The 21,200-nt window shown below is 45.0% G+C and overlaps 1 protein-coding gene across 2 annotated transcripts in view; it reads right to left on the bottom strand.

Moving 5' to 3' along the window:
• The window catches only part of LOC115085508 (glutamic acid-rich protein-like), a 205,050-nt gene that overhangs the window by 64,491 nt on the left and 119,359 nt on the right, over positions 1 to 21,200 (bottom strand). For both annotated transcript variants that reach the window (XM_029591615.1, XM_029591616.1), the window contains exon 3: positions 9,182 to 9,295. In XM_029591615.1, the coding sequence (XP_029447475.1) occupies positions 9,182 to 9,295 (114 nt within the window). The remainder of the gene's footprint in view (positions 1 to 9,181; positions 9,296 to 21,200) is intronic.

The following is a 21,200-nucleotide window of genomic DNA, read 5'->3' as shown; positions in this document are numbered from 1 at the left end:
TGGGAAGTAGACTAATGCATGCAAAAACTGCTGAGTGCAGGCCCAGATTACTCACATATATATAGGGCTGTAGGCCTCCACTGGGAAAATCTGATGAAGGTTCAATATCCACTTCAGCATGATGGAGACCTATACAGGATCATTTCTTACTTCAATGTAGCTATCATGGATGACCTAATTTTTTGCATACCTAAGTTTACTAGCCACAGCTGTTAAAGTACTACAAATTGTGCAAAACTCCACTGCCAAGATCTTAACTGGAACTGGGATGCAAAAGCATAGCTCTCCAATCTTTGCCTCCCTAGGCTGGCTCCATATCCAGGCCTGTATTACCTTTAGACCTTAGTTCTAATTCAATGGACTTGAGTAGTGTGGTCCTTGAATTCTTTAGTACTTTACTGAAGATTTACAGACCTTCTTGTGCCCTCCATTCTTCTGGAAAACCACCCAGTTAGAATGCTGGGCCTAGCAGAGACACATGATAGAGTCTTCTCCGTCGCCTGCCCTGTCATGTGGAATCTGCTCCCAGAGCATGTATGCACTGACAGTCTTTAAAAACAACCAAAAGCAATTTCGTTTGCTAAGGTCTTTGAATTATAGAGCTCTCAAAATATCAGCTGGAGGGTGAGTTGGGTAAGTTGTATGTCTATTGAACTGATTAATTTCAGATGATATCAGTTGTCTTTCCATTTTCCGCAGTGGCTGTTGATTTTTTTTTTTTAATTATGTTTTATTCATGATGTTTTATGAATGTCCTTAACTGTGTTTTGCAAAAACCTTCATATATTGTGGATAATAAATGTGTACATACATGAATAAATAAATTAATAAGCACTGAATGCTCTCTTTCATCCACTGGTACACAATTTCCATAGACTTTGAATTTTCTAATCATACACAATATTTGTTCACACAGAACTTCCCGTCATGTAGGTAAATCTGATTTCTCTACACAGCAGACAAATCCTTTATTTCAAGAATTTAGATAACTATAGTATACTTGCTGTTAGGAGTCTCACACAAAGGCATTATGTGGTTCTGATGCCACACAGTTTCTCTCTCTTTTTTCAGGGGCAATGCTGTCCACAACACCTAACACTTTTGGAGTCTAGGATTTTATTCCTTCTAGCCCTTTTTTTAGTATATTATGTCTAAGGAACTGTCTTCCCATGATCTCTAAGGAATTCTGTCTTCCCATGATCTCTCTTGTACAGTGTTATATTGTTTTTCTCTGTAATTTCTGTTTCCAAACTCTGGTCTCACACACTTTCTTGGGATTCACAGTCTCAAATCTTACTCTGCCCCATGCCAGAGCCTATTTACCATCTTTATGCTTGCAGATCTGATTCAGGGCACAAGTACCCCTTTCTCTCACACTCACTTGGTTCTTTATTCCTGCATTCTCAGCATTTTTCTATCTCTGCCAGATTTCCTCTGCCAACTGGACTCTTAACGCTTATTTCTCCACTCTGTCACATGAGTTGCTGCTGCTCTCATGTCTCCTGAGCCCAGATTCTCTGCACACACCAGACACCCTGTGTTTTCTCTTTGGGCTCTGATAACATAACCTTTCGCAAGCCTGGGCAAAATATGTGCATCTGAATATGCTCCCAGACCAAACTCCATGCAGCTGCTCTCCTCAAAATGCTATGGCTGCTACAAAGTAAAATGCAGTCTCATTTCCTAAAGGAACCCATTTTGCTGTGAAGCCAGCTGGCTGTTGTTGAAGTCCCCCTGCTGCCTCCTGAAAACACTATAGCTGCTGAATCACAGCCTGGAAACTGCATTAAAATTCAATGTTTCTCTTAAAGAGGTAGTACACTGCCACTTCCTTCCATATTAACATACAGAGAGAAATCTATTTTTTTCTATTTATATTTTAGCATTTTATTTCCCAATTCCATTTGTTTAAATCAACTTGTTATTTCTGGGGTTTTTTTTTTTTGTTTTTGTTTTTTTTTAGTAATGTGTGGAGACAGTAATGTCCAGTTATATGTTCTGTGTGAGATCTGGATGGCATTTTGGATTTCTATTTTACAGTAGTAAATATTGTCCTTGAGACAGTTGTTGTGTAGAGCAAAATACAGTCTGTGTCAGATGAGGCATAATTCAAAGTAAGAAATGTTTTTGCACAGTGTTTTTTTGTTTTTTTAAAGTTAAAACATTGTGAATTAATGATTATGCAATTGATTATAGAGCATTTTTCAGTGCTTTAAGTATTTATAATGATAACCTTCTAAAAAAGAATACATAAATAGCAACCTAGAAAAGCTTTTAGCCACTTGATTGTGGTGGTAAAAACAGAACAAATCTGTGGATATATATTTCAGCATAGACCTGCTAAAAATCAAATTATACTGACTTGTTGCCAGGACAGGTTCCCAACAGAAGCGTGAGCCAAGGTCAACCTGAGAATTCAAGATAAGAGTCCTAACCATTAGACCAGCTAATAACCTAGAGCAAGCTAGAGCCATAGAGGAAAAGCCCATGTCAGATAGGCCCTCAAAGCTATATCCCTAGAAATCAGGGATTGGCTAGGGTCAATCAAAAGAGGTTGCTGGAAAGTAGAAAAATATTTGCAGCATACTGAAGGCTATGTTGATCTATTGCTATCAAACTTCCTGCAAGATGAAGCTTTATTGCCAAGTTCCTCTGCTCCAAGCTCCCAGTTCCAATTGTTGTTGCTAGATCCTGCTCCAGATGTTGCAAGAGTCGGCCACGGGGAACCACGGCCAGACTCCCCTGCTTACCGGCTCGGCCAACTCCACCTCTCCGGACCTGGGAACCTCGCCTCCATTGGTGGCCACGTCCGGCGAGCCCCGCAGCGGCCTTGCCCCTCAGCTCTTCCCCCGATGCACTGTGCAGGATGGCACGCTGGCAGCGCCGGCTCGGGCCTGCCCCTTGACCTATGGCTCCCCAGGCGCGCACACGCGTCACCTGACCCCCTTTCAGGAAGCAGCAGGGAAGGGGTCGGGACTCCTCCTTCCAGCTCAGCAACTATTTAAGACAAGACCTTGGCTACTCCTGGCTCCAGTTCCTGTGAGGTTCATCCTCTGCCTTGTTCCTGGTTCCTGCCTTTCGTCTGTTTCGCCTGCCAAGATCCTTGCCTGCCCGATTATGAGATACGCCACCTGCCAAGACCCTTGCCTGCCTGACTACGAGATACTCTGCCTGCCAAGACCCTTGCCTGCCTCACTACAAGATATGCTGCCTGCAAAGACCCTTGCCTGCTTGACCTTGAGCTTCATCAACTCCCTGAGACCCCATGTATGTCCAGCTGGCCCCGGTACCCAAGGGATCAACCTACGGGGAACGAGGGCTGGTAGTGGTGAAGGTCCTGCGAGGTCTCAAGTCTCCTACAGCCTCACCTGCCATCAGAAGGACCCTCTGGGGTTCCTTCCCATTGGCTCCCACTTCCGCCGGTCCAAGAATCCACTCTCGTAATACCAGCTTCAGATCTGCTTTCTGACTCTGGTTCCTGGCCTGCAGTTCTAGTTTGCTCCTAGTTCCTAATCCAGCCCTGCAATCTGCCTGTCTCCAGTTCAAGACTTGCAGCCTTGTTTCAAATCTGGTTCTGTTTCAGTTCTTACTATCTGCAAGTTCCATGCCTGTGTCCTTATTTTCTCAAGAACAAGTTCTGAATCCAGTGTTGCTCCAGCTTTTAATACCTGCAAACTCCAGAACTGGGCTTTGGTCTACAAATAGCTCCTGACTTCTGGACATTTCCTAGCCCGTGCCATATTCAGCCTGAACACCCAGACCCAGGGCTTGTTCCTGATCCAAACCCCAAAGGTACCTTAAAGAGAAACATTACATAATAACCTTCTAGTGCTTCCACTTACCCCATGCTCACATACAGAATCAGGTATCCTCCATGTAAATGAGTTACAAGTCCCAATACCCAAATGTGTTTCTAATATTTTTTTAGTTTGGTAGCTGAAGGTAGTAGCTGAAGTAACTACTGGCATAGTCCAGAATATTGGGGATGTTAAAAAAGAAAACACCACAGAAAATTTGGCCTAAACTCTGTCCACAACTAACCTCATTTGCTGCAGAGCTGAAACTAGAGTGCAATATAGCTAATATCTTAAGAGGGTCTGCTTGACTTCTTTGTGGGTGCCCAACAAAAGTTATCTCCTTTATGTGTGCTGGAGCTAAGTGAATTTTTAATGGCCAGGAAGTAGCTGGAAAAGGGGCAGGCATGGGTGTTCCCTAATTTTCCATAGTCAACATGCATATGTTATACACACCACTTTGCTACAGCTCCTCAGTAGCCACAGGAGGGGGGGGGGGGGGGGGGGGGGGGGGGGGGAGGGGGGAGGGGGAACATGAGAGAGAGAAAGAGAGAGAGAGAGAGAGAGAGAGAGAATTAGAGACTCTTTATAAGGCTCTCTCTGATATTCTATATATGGACCATTGTAAGGGGCACTTTGATTCGGGGTGAGTTTTTGGTAAGTAGGTTGGAATTAGAGGAGGGTGTTGTTACAGACACATTCAGAGGTATTCATTGTAAAATTGACATCAGTAAAGAATTTTAGACCTTATAAGCGATGAAAATTCTAACAAGAGGAGTTGATTTGTACACTGTTAGCAACATGGTACAAATCAACTCCTTTTCATCACTTATAAGGTCTAAAGGTTCTTTACTGATGTCAGTTTAACAGTCAATACCTCTGAATGTGTCTATAACAACACCCCGACCTAACCCCAACCCACCTCCTGAAACTCCCCTAACCCCAACCACCTTACAATTGTCCCTATATAGAGTATCAGTCTAACCCTTATACAGTCTCTCTCTCTCTTCCTCAAAGCTACAGAGATGCACACATGTGACCCTTTTAGTAAAAGAAAATATATATTATTTACTTTATATTAATATGATGTCTATATAACAGTTAAGCAAAAGTATTTATTAATTTTACTTCTCTACATACAGAGGCCACTGCCTTGATTAAATGCTAAGAAGTCTAAGCAAAAGACATTCAGGTGAATTTTTAAAAGGAGTTCCATACATAAATGGAACTACAATGTAGAAATTTTCAAAAACCATTATTTCATGTAAAATGCACTTATATGGGTGTTGTGGAGCGCTAGGAGAGCGATCCCACTCCTGGGTGATGTGTGTCCTTGGGCCACGGCTCGACGCCAGAGGGGTCTGGAGAGGTGCCGCGGGAGGCGTGGCATGCCCGAGCATGGGCTGGACGGAAGCAAGCTGGAGTGAAGACTGGCTGACAGGCCCTCCTCCGGACCTGCACGCTTCGGAAGACCCAACAACGCAATGTTGGTCTTGTGAACAGTCCTCCGACCGTTCCCAGCCCTTTCGGACCTGCCGCAGGGTACGGCACGAAGCGGCAGGCCAGATGGAGGCCAGGGCAGCGAAGACTGGAACATGGATTCAGACGAGACTCAGGAACGACGTAGACTCAGGCATAGACGTGGACTCAGGAACGAGGTGCAGGATCCATAGACGTGGACAGGCACAGGCGTGGACTCAGGACTGGATGCACAGAGGTGGAATCAGGAATGAGGGCTGAAGGAAGACATGGGCACCGTCCCTCAGGGCGCCCTACTCAGACCACCCGCGGGACTGAATCGCGGACCACCCTGCCTCATGCACGCCCTACTCAGCCCTGGAAGGCTGGTAGCGGACCACGCAGAGAGCGGGAGAGCACAGGAAAGAGGAAGCAGGTTCGCTGCACTCCTGGCAGCACAAGGCAAGGATACGCTGCACTCCTGGCAGCACAAGGCAGGTAAAAGCATCAGGATCAGGAACAAGGATTAAGACAGACCTCAGGGCTGGAACAAGGACATCTGGAACAGTAGGTAACATCAGGACTGGAACACGGATACTGGAACAGGAGTCACATCTCAGGGCTGCAACATGGAACTAGAACAGTAGGTAACATCAGGACTGGAACACAGGTATTGGATCAAGAGACAGACCTTGGGACTGGAACGGCAGGCAGACATCAGGACTGGACGAGGAGCTCCGACAGGTAACAAGAAACACAGGACCTTGCAGAAGTGCTGGAACACGGACGACTTCCTGGAGCGAAGGATCTCAGGAGTGACCAACTCCTTGCGAAGGCAAAGACACACTGAAAGCTGAGCCCTTTAGTAGGGCTGAGGTGGACAACGCCCAGGGATGGGTCAGCAGGGGGCCACACCTGGCTGGCCCTTGAAGAGGAGCAGAGAGACGCGCGCTCGCGCCCTAGGGAGCTGGAGAGAAGAGCTGGAAGCGTCCTCAGCCACGTGGAAGACCAGGGAAGCAGTGGAGCAGCCCTGGGCTGGAGCTGGGTGAAGGCAGGTCAGTGGAGCAGCTCCCGGCTGCAAGGACAGAAGTAGGAAGTAGCAGAGAGAGGTAAGGCTGGCTGCAGGGGAAGCAGGGGGCTGTAGCAGGCTGCAGGCACCGTTCCACACAGCAAGGCTGAAGCAGGAAGGCAGAAGCGAGGTAAGCTGGCTGCAGGGAGAACAGAGACTGCAGGCAGAGTAGAGAGCTGTAGCAGGCTGCAGGCACCGGCAGGGACGGCTTCCCTGCTGGGCAAGGACCCGGGCTGAAGCAGGCACTGGCAAGGACGGCCTCCCTACTGGCTGAAATGTCCCGGGATCGCAGCAGTACGTCGGGAGAAGGCAGGAACAGCTGCGGGGACAGCCCCAGCTGATTCAGGGAGAAAGCAAGCAGCGTTAGCAGCCCGACTGGCTGTGAAGGTAAGAGCCTGCCCATGCTTCTCACGGGCCGGATCACAACATATGGGTACATCCTGTGGCAATTCAATGATATATAGAGGTAGATCTTTAAAAAGTACGCGCGCGCGTACTTTTGTTCGCGCAACTGGCGTGAACAAAAGTACGCCGGATTTTATAAGATACGTGCGTAGCCACGCGTATCATATAAAATCCGGTGTCAGCGCATGCAAGGCTGTGCAAAATCGGCAGCCTGCGCACGCCGAGCTGTGCAGCCTGCCTCCGTTCCCTCCGAAGCCGCTCCGAAATCGGAGCGGCCTCAGAGGGAACTTTCCTTCCGCATCCCCCCACCTTCCCCTCCCTTCCCCTACCTAACCCACCGCCTCGTATCCCCCAGCACAAGCCACAATGCCGGGGACCTTGGGACCGCCCTCCCGGCCCACCCCCGAACCGTCGCCATGCCCCCGGACTTGCCCCGGACTGCCCCCTGACCCCGGACATGCCCCCCCAGACACGCCCCCTCCCACCCATTTTACGAAGCCCTGGGACTTACGCGCGACCCGGGGTTTTGCGCATGCCAGCGGCCTATATAAAATAGGCGTGCCGGTGCGCGAGTGCCCTGCGCGCGTAAATCCAGGAGGATTTACGTGCGCAGGGCTTTTAAAATCTAGCCCATAGTACATGGGTAAAGTACATTTACACATGTAAAACCCAGTTTTAAGTCCATAAATGCTTTTGAAAATCAGGTCATTAAGAGGTAATTTTCAAAAGGATTTATGCATGAAAATGGGCTTTTGAAAAATTACTGCTTTTACATGCTAACACTTTTCTGTGGATAAACTCAAATTTACTAAGGTATAAATATAAAATAGTCCAGAGCAGTAAACTGACAAATTATTCTCACTCACTATTTTTCTGTTCATTTATCAACTTTTACTTTTACTTGTGCCAAAGTTCACCAACCTTCTTAAATTTTAAATTTTTCTTAGACAAGGGAAAAAAACAAGGAGTTTGTACCTGAGGCAATGGAGAGTAAAATGACTTGCCCAAGGTCACAAGGAGCAGCAGTGGAATTTGAACTCTGGTGTCCATCATTCAAAGCCCACTGCTCTAACCACTGGACTACTCATCCACTAAGAATACAACATACAATTAATGTGTCCCATCAAAAAAACATTGATAGAGTTATGATAGGGCTCTCATTTTGTACTCCCATAACAATCTTTCAAAAGCTGCTCAATGTTTTCATCATCGCCCCAATAGGTTTTATATATAATTTTGGTTTAGTCATGCAAACTGTGCTTCTGAAAACTGCCAAGTCTTTGTATGGATAATAGTAAGTGCGTTGGTTGTTTCTTGGGGGTAGGGAGAGATCGGAGACATGAATGTACATGCAGAGATTTCATTTTACGTTCTTCTCAACACTTAGGGCCTGATTTTCAAAAGCATTTACATGCTTAAAAATGGATTTTACATGTGTAACTGCATTTTTCCCATATAAGTGGGCTTTTGAAAATTGCTACAATATATGACATTGAATTGTCCATGAGATTTACATGTGTTATTGTACTTTTCTTGGGTAAATGGCTTTTGAAAATTACTACAATAGTAGTTACATTTACTCATGTAAACCTTTTGAAAATTATCCCTTTTGGAGGTAATTTTCAAAGTAGTTACACATGTTCAAGTAGCAGTTTTTAAAAGCCAATTTACATGTGCAAATAGACTTTATGCACCTAGACTCAGTTTTATGCATGTAAATCCTTTTGAAAATTATCCCCAAAGAGAAGGACCTGAAAAATAGCAGATGCAAGCTCATAGTTTACCCCCAAAATGTTTCTTTTCAACAGTCTTTTTATGATTTGTCCAATCACACTACTATAAGCAATCAACTGCTATAACTTCAGTACAAACAACTTAAGAAAAAGGAACTTAGAAGATATTACAAAACCCAATAACTTACAAATGATTAAGATTAATTATTTTAGATCAAAATGGCTCTTGGTTTAGAAAGAAAGCCGATGAGATATTACAGAGCTGACAAAATGGTTTCTACTGCCTTCAGAGTTCATTAAATTGGAAACTTTTGTTAATGTATTTGCTTCCAGGCAATGAATTTATAAAGCCCTAATTGTTTTTTGCATTAGTTTGTTAGATACAAAGATTAGATTTTGCTTCATTTAATGATGTGGTTTGTATATACAAAATGATAAAATAGTTTCTGACTAGAATTATACTTCTAAAATACAGAGCTTGCTAATGGCTAGTGTGCACTGCAGGACATTGGTAAAAAATAACTCTTAAACAGAATGGTTAAATGTGCTCTTCAGCACAGAACAGATGTTTTTATTCGAGCATGAAATTAATTTACCACTAGCTACTAATCTTTGCCTCTTACAGCTGCACAGTAATTTGAAGTCTATTTACTATACAGTCCAAAACCAATGAGGTAATGTGACTAAGAAATATCTTTATACTCTTCAATAATAATATTTACCTTTTCACCTGGGTGGTTGGAATTCTTGCCTGTAAAGGTTTATCTTTATCAAATATTTTTGGATAAAATTCCATAAACATTTTGTGAGCATCTTCAGTGGTCTGTGGATTTTCACTAAAAAAAAAAAAAAAAAAAAAGAAGCAACAAAAAAAAAAAATTAATGAAGAATAGTTACTAAAGAGTCAGGTGGAAAATAGTTTTGTTCTCTATTAATTTTATTTTTGCTTCTGTAACATAAAAAAAGAATATATATCTTAAAAAAGTACTCTTTTCTGATCTCACTGTAATAATGATGTAGTCATTGGTGTGATAAACACCATGGTACTCAAAAACAAGCCATTAAAAAGAAGAAAAAAAAACCCAGCTTTTTCTTATATTGGCAAGGTAATTTTTAAAGGGACTTCAGGAGGTAAAATGGTGATTTAGCACAGAAATGACCTATTAAAAAATTGCCCATCCGATATGGGAGTAAATGTCAGATTTGCATGTAAGTTTACCTGGACTAAACAGAGCTGATCCTGGGGACAGAATTGGGGGGGGAGGGGGTTGGATTTGCACCAAAACTGGGAGATATGTGAATATTTTAGGCCAGTGCACGCCAAGCAGATTTTAAAAGTTGCCCGCATATGCGCACATACAATTTATTTTCTGAAAAAGGGGCAGGAAGTGAGCATGATCTGAGCAGGCATGGGAGTTCCTGGATTTCTCAATGAAACCAGTGCATAAGTGCCTATGTGCGCAAGCACGTTCTGGGGTCAACTGCCACGTAACTTTAATTCTGCTATGGATGGCATGCAAGTCATAAAACAAAAAATATTGTACAGATCAGCAGGGTTTTAAGGATCAGGGGAAAGTGGAGGCTATTAAGCTAGGGAGGTTTGGAAGTCCTATCCCTTACCTGGGTGAATTGGGAACGAATTGGTGAAACTGACAATGGAATGGACATGCACGCCCTTTTAAAATCCTCCACTTACATGGTGGAAACAGGATTTCCGCTCACTTAAAATTGGGTGTTCAGCCTATTTTATAACATGCATGCATATATCCGCATATGTAAAAAAAATAGGCATGTCCCTGGACATGAGCCAGCAAATGCATGCACATGTGCACATAAGAACATAAGAACATAAAAAAATGCCATACTGGGTCAGACTAAGGGTCCATCAAGCCCAGCATCCTGTTTCCAACAGTGGCCAATCCAGGCCACAAGAACCTGGCAAGTACCCAAAAGCTAAGTCTATTCCATGTTACCATTGCACACATGATTTAAAGTTACCGTCCCATTTTTTGAATTTTGAAAAGTAGGCATGTAAATTTTCATGAAATATTTGTGCAATTTAGCAAGTGTAGCTTGTGTGAGTAGATTTAGGCTTGGATTTTCTAAGGTCTGTGACCTTAGAAAATCCGGCGATAATGGGGGGCTGGGTGGCGAAGCGGGGGCGGGCCTGCGAAAGCCGGCAGCGATTGCACCTCCGCGGTGTGATTGCTGCCAGCTTTCGCACCCAATAGCACCATCATAAAAGGTGGTGCTATTCGGCACGAAACTGGTGGCGAAAAGGGCCCTTACCTTTTCGCCAACAGCAATGTCTTTGCAAAGTCAGCCTCGGTGCTGTCCCAACTCCTCTTCTTCCAGGGCCGACTCTTCCCCCATTTGGTGATCGCACGAGAAACGGGACTTTTCACGTGCAAAAAGTCCCTTTTCGCATGAGATCGCTTTTAAAAAATGACCCCCCTTAGAGGGATAATTTTCAAAATGGACTTATGTGTGTAAGACCACTTTGAAAACTAGAATAACTAATGCACGATATTACAAAATTAGTAAATTACCCCCATAAAGTCATATAAAAAAGACTCACTTTTAATCACATAAGAAAGAATGACTGGCAATAATAATGTATAAAGGTAATGATTCAGACTATGTACATGACTAATATACAGTCCTAAATTTAGACTTGAGCCATTGGGAAAAATCTAATTTGCCAGACAGATGAATGAGATTAGATGTTTCTGGTGAATAAACCCAAGATATTCATGCCTACCTTACGCTGAGATGACAAATATGTTTTTGCTAACAATATTTCCAGGTCCTGAGTGGGGGTGAATCAAGCCCCCATAATCTATATAGATTGTACAAATACTGATTGTCTTATTCACAAGTAAATCCTTCATGCTGGCAAAATATATTTCCAAACAAGTGCTAAATATTATGGAATTGCCAGAGAATGGTAGTATGCTACATTCTGAAGCCAATATACTAAAGCACATTAACATCAGCTGTTAATGTGCATTAATTAGCTCATGTTAATGGCATGCAAATTTGTTTTGCATTAATTTCCTAGTGTTAAAGTTAGTGCATTAACTCAGACATCACAAAAACTGAACTACACATCACTGAGACAAGGTTACATTTTTTTGTATTAACAGGTCTGGGTTCACTTTTGCACATACAGGGGCAGATTTTAAAATGTATGCACGTGGCCTACATTTATGTACACCCAATTTTATAACATGTGCGCAGAGCCGCACTCATGTTACAAAATCAGGGGTCGGCGTGCTAAAGGGGGTGCTCACTAGTTCACCTTGTGCGCTCCGAGCCCTCGGAGAGACCAGCTGACTTTCCCCGTTCCCTTCGAAGCCACTCTGAAATCGGAGCGGCCTCGGAGAGAACTTTCCTTTCCCTCCCCACCTTCCCCCCTTCCCATACCTGTCCCGCCCCCCCAGCCCAAACCCCCCCTGTACCTTTGTCTCAGAAGTTATGCCTGCCAGAGGCAGGCGTAACTTGTGCGCGCCAGCCAACTGCTGGCGCGCTATCCCCGGCCCAGCGGCCTTGCAGAGACCTCTGGCCATGCTCCCGCCCCACCCCAGGATTGCCCCACCCCACCCCACCCATTTTTTCAAGTCCCGGGACTTACATGTGTCCTGGGGCTTTACACGCGCCACTGGGGCGTTTGAAAATAGGCCCAGTGCGCGTAACCCCCCTACGCACAAAAATCCTCCTGGATTTACAAACGTAACTCTTTCAAAATCTGCCCCACAGTATAAATGTGCATTATTTTTCTATGCACTAAAGCACTGTTTTGCATCTTATTTCCTCATTAACACAGATGTAGATTTTAAAAGCTTGCGTGCGCAACAACGGCCACATACACGTGTAAGTGGGCCACGTGATTTTAAATAGCTGGGAAAGGTGCATGTACATTGATGTTCGTGTGCCCAGAAAACATAAGCAGGGGAGTTCCAGAGCTGAGGCCAGCACTGATGAGTGTAACTCCTAATATATACATGAGAGAGAGAGAGAGAAAATCTTCATAAGGCTCAGTCTGTTACTTTTTAAGGGGGCACTTAGATTCAGCGTGAGTTTCCAGGAGGTGGGTTGGGGTTAAGGGGGTGGAGTTACAGACACATTCAGAGGTATCCATTGTAAAACTGACATTATTAAAGAATTTTTGACCTTATAAGTGATGAAAATTCTAAACAGAGGAGTTGATTTGTACACTGCAGTCTCATTGTACAAATCAACGCCTTTTCATCACTTATAAGGTTAAAAATTCTTTAATGATGTCAATTTTTCAATGGATACCTCTGAATGTGTCTATAACCCCACCCCCTTTACCCCACCCACCTCCTGAAAACTCACCCCGAATCAAAGTGCCCATATATAGAGTATCAGACAATTCCATAATATTTCCATGTAGGTTATAAAATAGCACATATTTTTGTGCGCAGTGAGATACGCACGTTTATGGGAGTTTTTGTGTTAAAACTCTTGCAAACTAATTAACATGCATTAAATGTTTTGTTAACACATGTAAATTACATTTCATGCATGAACAGTGCTTTTAATGTGTATTAACACTTGTAAAAGAATTAGAGCATGTAGATACATTGGCCTTGTAGACTTCATTGCAATTCTAAACAGTTAAGAGGTCAATTTTAAAAGTGTTGCTTAGGTAGAAATGCCCACATACACACATATGTGGGCTGCGTGTGAGCAATGTGGATTTTAAAAGTCATGATATATGCGCATATACCCCCATGCGCATCCCAAAAATAAGGGGGCAGAAAAAGGGTGGGGCATAGGCATTCTGGGGTGGGGCCAATACTTACACATGTAACTGCTTATTTTAAAACTGGAGGCGGCAGTGCACATCGACTTGTTAACTGCAAAACTTTATTGCTGCTCCTGAAGAGAAATAAGTCTGCAGCTCTCGCGTTTTAGGGCTTAAAGGATAGAGATGTGAATCGGGTGCCGGAATCGGTTGTGGTTTTGGTATCGTGGACCCGTGGGAAATTCCGTTTCCCGTGGTCCGGACGTTTTGATTTTTTTCGGCTGTCCTGAGCCAAAAAAAAACAACCTACCCCAACCCTTTAGATCATTATTTATTTATTATTTTTATATACCAACATTTGATCTCAATCAAGATATCACACTGGTTTACATTCAGGTACTGTAGGTATTTCTCTATCCCCAGAGAGCTTACAATCTAAGTTTTTGTACCTGAGGCAATGGAGGGTAAAGTGATTTGCCCAAGGTCACAAGGAGCCACAGCAGGACTTGAACCCTGGTCTCTTGGTTCATAGTCTACTGCTCTAACCACTAGGCTAATTCTCCTCCCTAATTATTTACAATCACCCACCCTCCCGACACCCCCAAAACTTGCCTAAAGTCCATGGTGGTCCAGCGGGTGTCCCGGGAGCAATCTCCTACTCTCGGGCCGTTGGCTGCCAGTAAACAAAATGGCGCTGGTGGCCCTTTCCCCTTACCATGTAACAGGGGCTATCAGTGCCATTTGCCAGCCCCAGTCACATCGTAGGAGCAATGGATGGCCTGTGCCATTTTTTAAGATGGCACCGGCGTCCATTGCTCCTACCATGTGACAGGGGCTGGCCAATGGCACTGATAGCCTCTTTTACATGGTAAGGGCAAAGGGCCATCGATGCCATTTTGATTAGTGGCAGCTGACGCGAGAGGGGGACATCGCTCCCGGGATCCCCGCTGGACCACCAGGGACTTTAGGCAAGTTTTTTGGGGGGGTTGGGAGGGTGGGGGATTGTAAATAATTAGATCTAAAGGGTCGGGGTGGGTTTGGGGGGTTCTGTGTGCCCTTTCTCCCCCCCAAAATGATAAGAAAATCACTCAAAAATGTTGTGGGGTTTTCCTATCATTTTCGGGGACCCCCAATACATGACGGATTAGAAAATATTGTTAGATATTTTCATCCATCAAAAAAATGCTGCACATCCCTATTACAGGATATGGTGAGGGGTCAGGGTCAACTGGGAGTTCATGAAGGATGAAGAACCAGAGGGATCTAGAAGACCTCGATATTGACTGCCTGGCCAAACTGATGGACTAATTGAAAAGCTAGAAATATCCCTCACACGAACATACTCACTTTAAAGTCGGCAAATGCAAAGATATGCAAAGTAGATAGGCTCCATTAACCTCTTAAAATTAGGAGCAAACTTACGCGAGGTAGGCATATTTTAAATCATATACATACAAGTGTGCGAAAGATTTAAAATTTTAGCATCTCCGCTTGCATGCAGATGCACATGTTTGTTTTAAAATTAGCCTGTAAGAATCAGCTTTAAAGATTGACAAAAGTATGACAGCATTATTTGCACAACTTTTTTGCACAAATATCTGCCTACTGCCAAGTGTTTTACCACCACAGTTTGGGCTTTAACCTCTGATGGAAATATCTACCACATATCCAGCACCCTCAGTGAAAAAGTATTTTCTTATATTCCTTTAGAACACCCCTCCCTTCAGGTTCATATGATGACTCCTTGTCCTTAGGCTTCACATCCTATGAAGATTGCTCTCATTTGGCACTTTATTGAAGCTACCAGATATTTTAATAATTTTGTCATACTTACCCTTTCTCTTCTTTCTTCTAGAAACTACATTTTAGCTCCTTTGGTCTATGTATACTAGGGATGTGAATTGTTTTTTGACGATTTAAAATATCGTCCGATATATTTTAAATCGTCAAAAAATCGTTAGGGCCACGATACAATACCAATTCCCCCGATTTATCGTTAAAAAATCGTAAATCGGGGGAAGGGGGAGGGCAGGAAAAACCGGCACACTAAAACCCCCTAAAACCCACCCCCCTTTAAATTAAATCCCCCACCCTCCCGAACCCCCCCTCTCCCCAATGCTTTAAATTACCTGGGGATCCGGCAGTGGTCCAGAACGGCGGCAGTCCGGAACGGCCCCCTCAATAGAATCGAGTTGTCTTCAGCCGGCGCCATTTTTCAAAATGGCCGCCGCAAAATGGCGGCGGCCATAGACAAAAACGATTCGACGGAGGAGGTCCTTCCGGACCCCCGTTGGACTTTTGGCAAGTCTTGTGGGGGTCAGGAGGCCCCCCCAAGCTGGCCAAAAGTTTCCTGGGAGTCCAGCGGGGTTCCGGGAGCGATTTCTTGCTGCGAATCGTTTTCGTACGGAAAATGGCGCCGGCAGGAGATCGACTGCAGGAGGTCGTTCAGCGGCAAACCCCGCTGAACGACCTCCTGCAGTCGATCTCCTGCCGGCGCCATTTTCCGTACGAAATCGATTCGCGGCAAGAAATCGCTCCCGGAACCCCGCTGGACTCCCAGGAAACTTTTGGCCAGCTTGGGGGGGCCTCCTGACCCCCACAAGACTTGCCAAAAGTCCAGCGGGGGTCCGGAACGACCTCCTCCGTCGAATCATTTTTGTCTATGGCCGCCGCCATTTTGCGGCGGCCATTTTGAAAAATGGCGCCGGCTGAAGACAACACGATTCTATTGAGGGGGCCGTTCCGGACCGCCGCCGTTCTGGACCACCGCCGGATCCCCAGGTAATTTAAAGCATTGGGGGGGGGGGTTCGGGAGGGTGGGGGATTTAATTTAAAGGGTCGGGGTGGGTTTTAGGGGGGTTTAGTGTGCCGGCTCATGATTTTAACGATTTTTCACGATAGTTTACACACCCAAACGGCAACAATACGATTCCCTCCCCCTCCCAGCCGAAATCGATCGTTAAGACGATCGAGGACACGATTCACATCTCTAATGTATACCTTATGGTGGGGGTATTGCTAGGCATTAAGAAATTGGGGCTCATGCTCATAGACATGCTGCCACTGACTGTAACGTATCATTAAAATCATCCATTGTACCTGAAGAATGGAGGGTGGCCAATGTAACCCCAATATTTAAAAAAGGCTCCAGGGGCGATCCAGGTAACTATAGACCAGTGAGCCTGACTTCAGTACCAGGAAAAAAGTGGAAACTATTCTCAAGATCAAAATCATAGAGGATTTGGATTTTTTTTTTATATTCCGCTTTTCACACTTTTTCAGCGCTACAAAGTGGATTACATTCAGGTACTGTAGGTATTTCCCTATCCCCAGAGATATAGAAAGACATGGTTTAATGGAACACAGTCAACATGGATTTACCCAAGGGAAATCGTGCCTAACAAATCTGCTTAATTTTTTCAAGGGGTTAATAAACATGTGGATAAAGGTGAACCGGTAGATGTAGTGTATTTGGATTTTCAGAAGGCGTTTGAAAAGTCTCTCATGAGAGGCTTCTAAGAAAACTAAGAAATCATGGGATAGGAGGCGATGTCCTTTCTTGGATTATATACTGGTTAAAAGGAAACAACAAAGAGGTGGATGCCACAAAGAAGTCTTTTTCAATCTTTATTAGTGGAGACATATAAAATGTATTGTTCCATTGATCAGCCCGACTCTGGCCGAGTTTCGCCACACAAAGTGGCTGCCTCAGGGGCTAAAAACAGACATATATAAAACAGTCAGACATAAATATATAAAATCATAAAAATGTATAAAAACTTGTAAATAAAATCAAAAACTATAAATAATGGAAAACAAACTTAAGAAACATAAATAACAATGACAGAGGAATTGTGTATGAACAACATCAAAATGTGAAGTACCCACATATAATGTGTCATAAAATGTGTTGAATACCTTCATTTTAAAACAAATCAGAAGTGAAGAGGAATCTGATGAAATTTCAAAAAACTGGTTAAAAGACAGGAACCAGAGAGTAGGGATGTGAATCGTGTCCTCGATCGTCTTAACGATCGATTTCGGCTGGGAGGGGGAGGGAATCGTATTGTTGCCGTTTGGGGGGGTAAAATATCGTGAAAAATCGTGAAAAATCGTGAAAAATCTAAAAATCTAAAAATCGCAAAACCGGCACATTAAAACCCCCTAAAACCCACCCCCGACCCTTTAAATTAAATCCCCCACCCTCCCGAACCCCCCCCCAAATGACTTAAATAACCTGCGGGTCCAGCGGCGGTCCGGAACGGCAGCGGTCCGGAACGGGCTCCTGCTCCTCAATCTTGTTGTCTTCAGCCGGCGCCATTTTCCAAAATGGCGGCGAAAAATGGCGGCGGCCATAGACGAACACGATTGGACGGCAGGAGGTCCTTCCGGACCCCCGCTGGACTTTTGGCAAGTCTCGTGGGGGTCAGGAGGCCCCCCACAAGCTGGCCAAAAGTTCCTGGAGGTCCAGCGGGGGTCAGGGAGCGATTTCCCGCCGCGAATCGTTTTCGTACGGAAAATGGCGCCGGCAGGAGATCGACTGCAGGAGGTCGTTCAGCGAGGCGCCGGAACCCTCGCTGAACGACCTCCTGCAGTCGATCTCCTGCCGGCGCCATTTTCCGTACGAAAACGATTCGCGGCGGGAAATCGCTCCCTGACCCCCGCTGGACCTCCAGGAACTTTTGGCCAGCTTGTGGGGGGCCTCCTGACCCTCACGAGACTTGCCAAAAGTCCAGCGGGGGTCCGGAAGGACCTCCTGCCGTCCAATCGTGTTCGTCTATGGCCGCCGCCATTTTTCGCCGCCATTTTGGAAAATGGCGCCGGCTGAAGACAACAAGATTGAGGAGCAGGAGCCCGTTCCGGACCGCTGCCGTTCCGGACCGCCGCTGGACCCGCAGGTTATTTAAGTCATTTGGGGGGGGTTCGGGAGGGTGGGGGATTTAATTTAAATGGTCGGGGGTGGGTTTTAGGGGGGTTTAGTGTGCCGGCTCACGATTCTAACGATTTATAACGATAAATCGTTAGAATCTCTATTGTATTGTGTTCCTTAACGGTTTAAGACGATATTAAAATTATCGGACGATAATTTTAATCGTCCTAAAACGATTCACATCCCTACCAGAGAGTAGGATTAAATGGTCAATTTTCTCAGTGGAAAAGGGTAAACAGTGGAGTGCCTCAGGGATCTGTACTTGGACCGGTGCTTTTCAATATATATATAAATGATCTGGAAAGGAATACAATGAGTGAGGTTATCAAATTTGTGGATGATACAAAAGTATTCAGAGAAGTTAAATCACAAGTGGATTGTGATACATTACAGAGGACCTTGCAAGACTGGAAGATTGGGCATCCAAATGGCAGATGAAATTTAATGTGGACAAGTGCAAGGTGTTGCATATAGGGAAAAATAACCCATGTTGTAGTTACATGATGTTAGGTTCCATATTAGGAGCTACCACCCAGGAAAAAGATCTAGGCATCATAGTGGATAATACTTTAAAATCTTCGGCTCAGTGTGCTGCAGCAGTCAAAAAAGCAAACAGGATGTTAGGAATTATTAGGACGGGAATGGTTAATAAAACGGAAAATGTCATAATGCCTCTATATCGCTCCATAGTGAGACCGCACCTTTAATAATGTGTACAATTCTGGTCGCCGCATCTCAAAAAAGATATAATTGTGATGGAGAAGGTACATAGAAGGGCAACCAAAATGATAAAGGGGATGGAACCGCTCCCCTATGAGGAAAGGCTGAAGAGGTTAGGGCTGTTCAGCTTGGAGAAGAGACGGCTGAGGGGGGAATATGATAGAGTTCTTTAAGATCATGAGAGGTCTTGAACAAGTAGATGTGAATCGGTTATTTACACTTTCGAATAATAGAAGGACTAGGGGGCATTCCATGAAGTTAGCAAGTAGTACATTTGACTAATCGGAGAAAATTATTTTTCACTCAACGCACAATAAAGCTCTGGAATTTGTTGCCAGAGGATGTGGTTAGTGCAGTTAGTGTAGCTGGGTTAAAAAAGTTTGGATAAGTTCTTGGAGGAGAAGTCTATTAACGGCTATTAATCAAGTTTACTTATGTTGCGGTCCTGCTCGCGGTAGGGCCATGAGCAGGCTCTCACCTTTCTTCAGGCCAGCCGGCCCAACCCTCGACATTGTCTTACCGGCATGACAGGAGCCGTGCCGGGGTTCCTTGCAGCAGCAGGAGGCCACCATCGTGCTGGCATAGCTGGAGCCGTGCCGGGGCTCTCTCTTGCAGCTAGAGCCGCACTGCAACTTCCTGTGTGGCCTGGAGGTCTCTGTCACACTCCCTGAGTGGCCAGAGCCACACTGCTGTTCCCGGTGGGCCAGGAGGCCACCGACAGCATTCCACTCGGCCTGTAGGCCGCTGACGTTACCTTGCCCCTTCCGGGGGAGGGGCCTGATCCCCGAGGTTCCCTTGCAGCAGGAACCACCATCCACGTCGTTTCCTGGCAGGCCTGAGGCCTGTTCTTCAGCAGCAAGGAGCCGCCTCCCACATCGGGGCCTGTACGGCCCAGCTCCAGCTCCTCCCCTGCTTCAGTGATTCAGCGTCTTCAGCAGGATCGCTGTCCATGGTCCTGCACTTCTTCTTCTGCCTCTCCATAGGCGTGGGGGCCACCTCCCTCTGCCCGTCTTGAAGGGCCAGTGAGGGAGTGGGCCCTGGATACTTCATTTCCTGGATCCGCCTCTTCAGCCTCCAAAAGGATTCTCAGGTCAGTTCTTCCTCGCCTTCGTAAGGAGTAAGTCCTCCTTAGGACTCCATGTCTGCTTCTCCTCCTAGGCACTCTGTTCCGTGTGGGATCCCATGTCTTCGTCTGTGTTCCATGTTCCGGTCTCTGCATTTCCTCGATGTTCCCTGATGTCCAGTTGGCTGCCTGTTCCTGATGTCTAAATGTCCATCAACCTATTAAATTTAGCAGTTTTCTACTTGTAATGTTCTCTGTGGGAAATGCATCCAGGTCATGATACTTTGAAACAGATCTGAGGATGTTTTACATTGATTGGTTAATTTATATATTTTTTTTCAGGCAATAAAATAGTTTCCAACCTTTGCTGTTTAGAATGATTTTCTGGCTCAGGGTGTCTCACTCTTTTCTATTCTCTGCTCATTTCTCTCTTTCTGTTTTATTTCCTGTATCTTTGGTGTCCTCCTTCCTTTTCTGTTTCAGGTTTATCACTTCCTCTTTCTTTGTCTCCCTTTTCATCAGCACTGGGTTTTTAATTTCTCATTCTACCCTTTCCTTGCTTCTTCCTGCTTTGTCCATTTCTCTTCTGCTGTCTTCTCTTCCCCTGTCCTCTATCTCAGTTTTTCTCCCATCCACTGACTCACATATCTCTCCAAGTGCATTTTCTCTCCTTTGCTCTTCTCCATCTTCCTCAATGCTCTCCCTCATTCTTCTTTACTTTCTGCTTCATCTTGTACTTTTTCCTGCACAATCTCCCTTTTTCCTGTGCTTTCTTACCTCTAGCCCTTCCTCCTGCACTCTCTGCACACGACCTGCCTCCTGTGCTCTTTTCTCTTTTCTTTTCTTCCTTCATTCTTGGATTTTTCTGCACTCTCTCCTCCGTCATTCCTCCTGAGATCTTGCTTTTCTCTCCTTTCCTCCTGGGCATTGCCCCTTCCTTCAGCACCCTTTCTTCAACCATTCCTCCTGCATTGTATCCACACCTTCTTCCAGCCCTCTTTCCTTCCTTCTGCATTCTGCTCCTGCATTCTCTCCATTCCTCCTGCAAATGCTGTCTCTCCAGTTCCCCCCTTCTTCATTCAGGTATTCTTTTTTTCATTTTTCCATATTTCTCCTGTGAGTATTTTACACAATCATACGAATATGCCATACTGGGTCAGACCAAGGGTCCATCAAGCCCAGCATCCTGTTTCCAACAGTGGCCAATCCAGGCCATAAGAACCTAGCAAATACCCCAAAACTAAGTCTATTCTACGC

The sequence above is a fragment of the Rhinatrema bivittatum genome, chromosome 2, assembly GCF_901001135.1.
Source record: "Rhinatrema bivittatum chromosome 2, aRhiBiv1.1, whole genome shotgun sequence".
Lineage (NCBI taxonomy): Eukaryota > Metazoa > Chordata > Amphibia > Gymnophiona > Rhinatrematidae > Rhinatrema > Rhinatrema bivittatum.
Note: the sequence above shows the minus strand (reverse complement) of the source record. Positions and strands in the feature narration are given on the sequence as shown.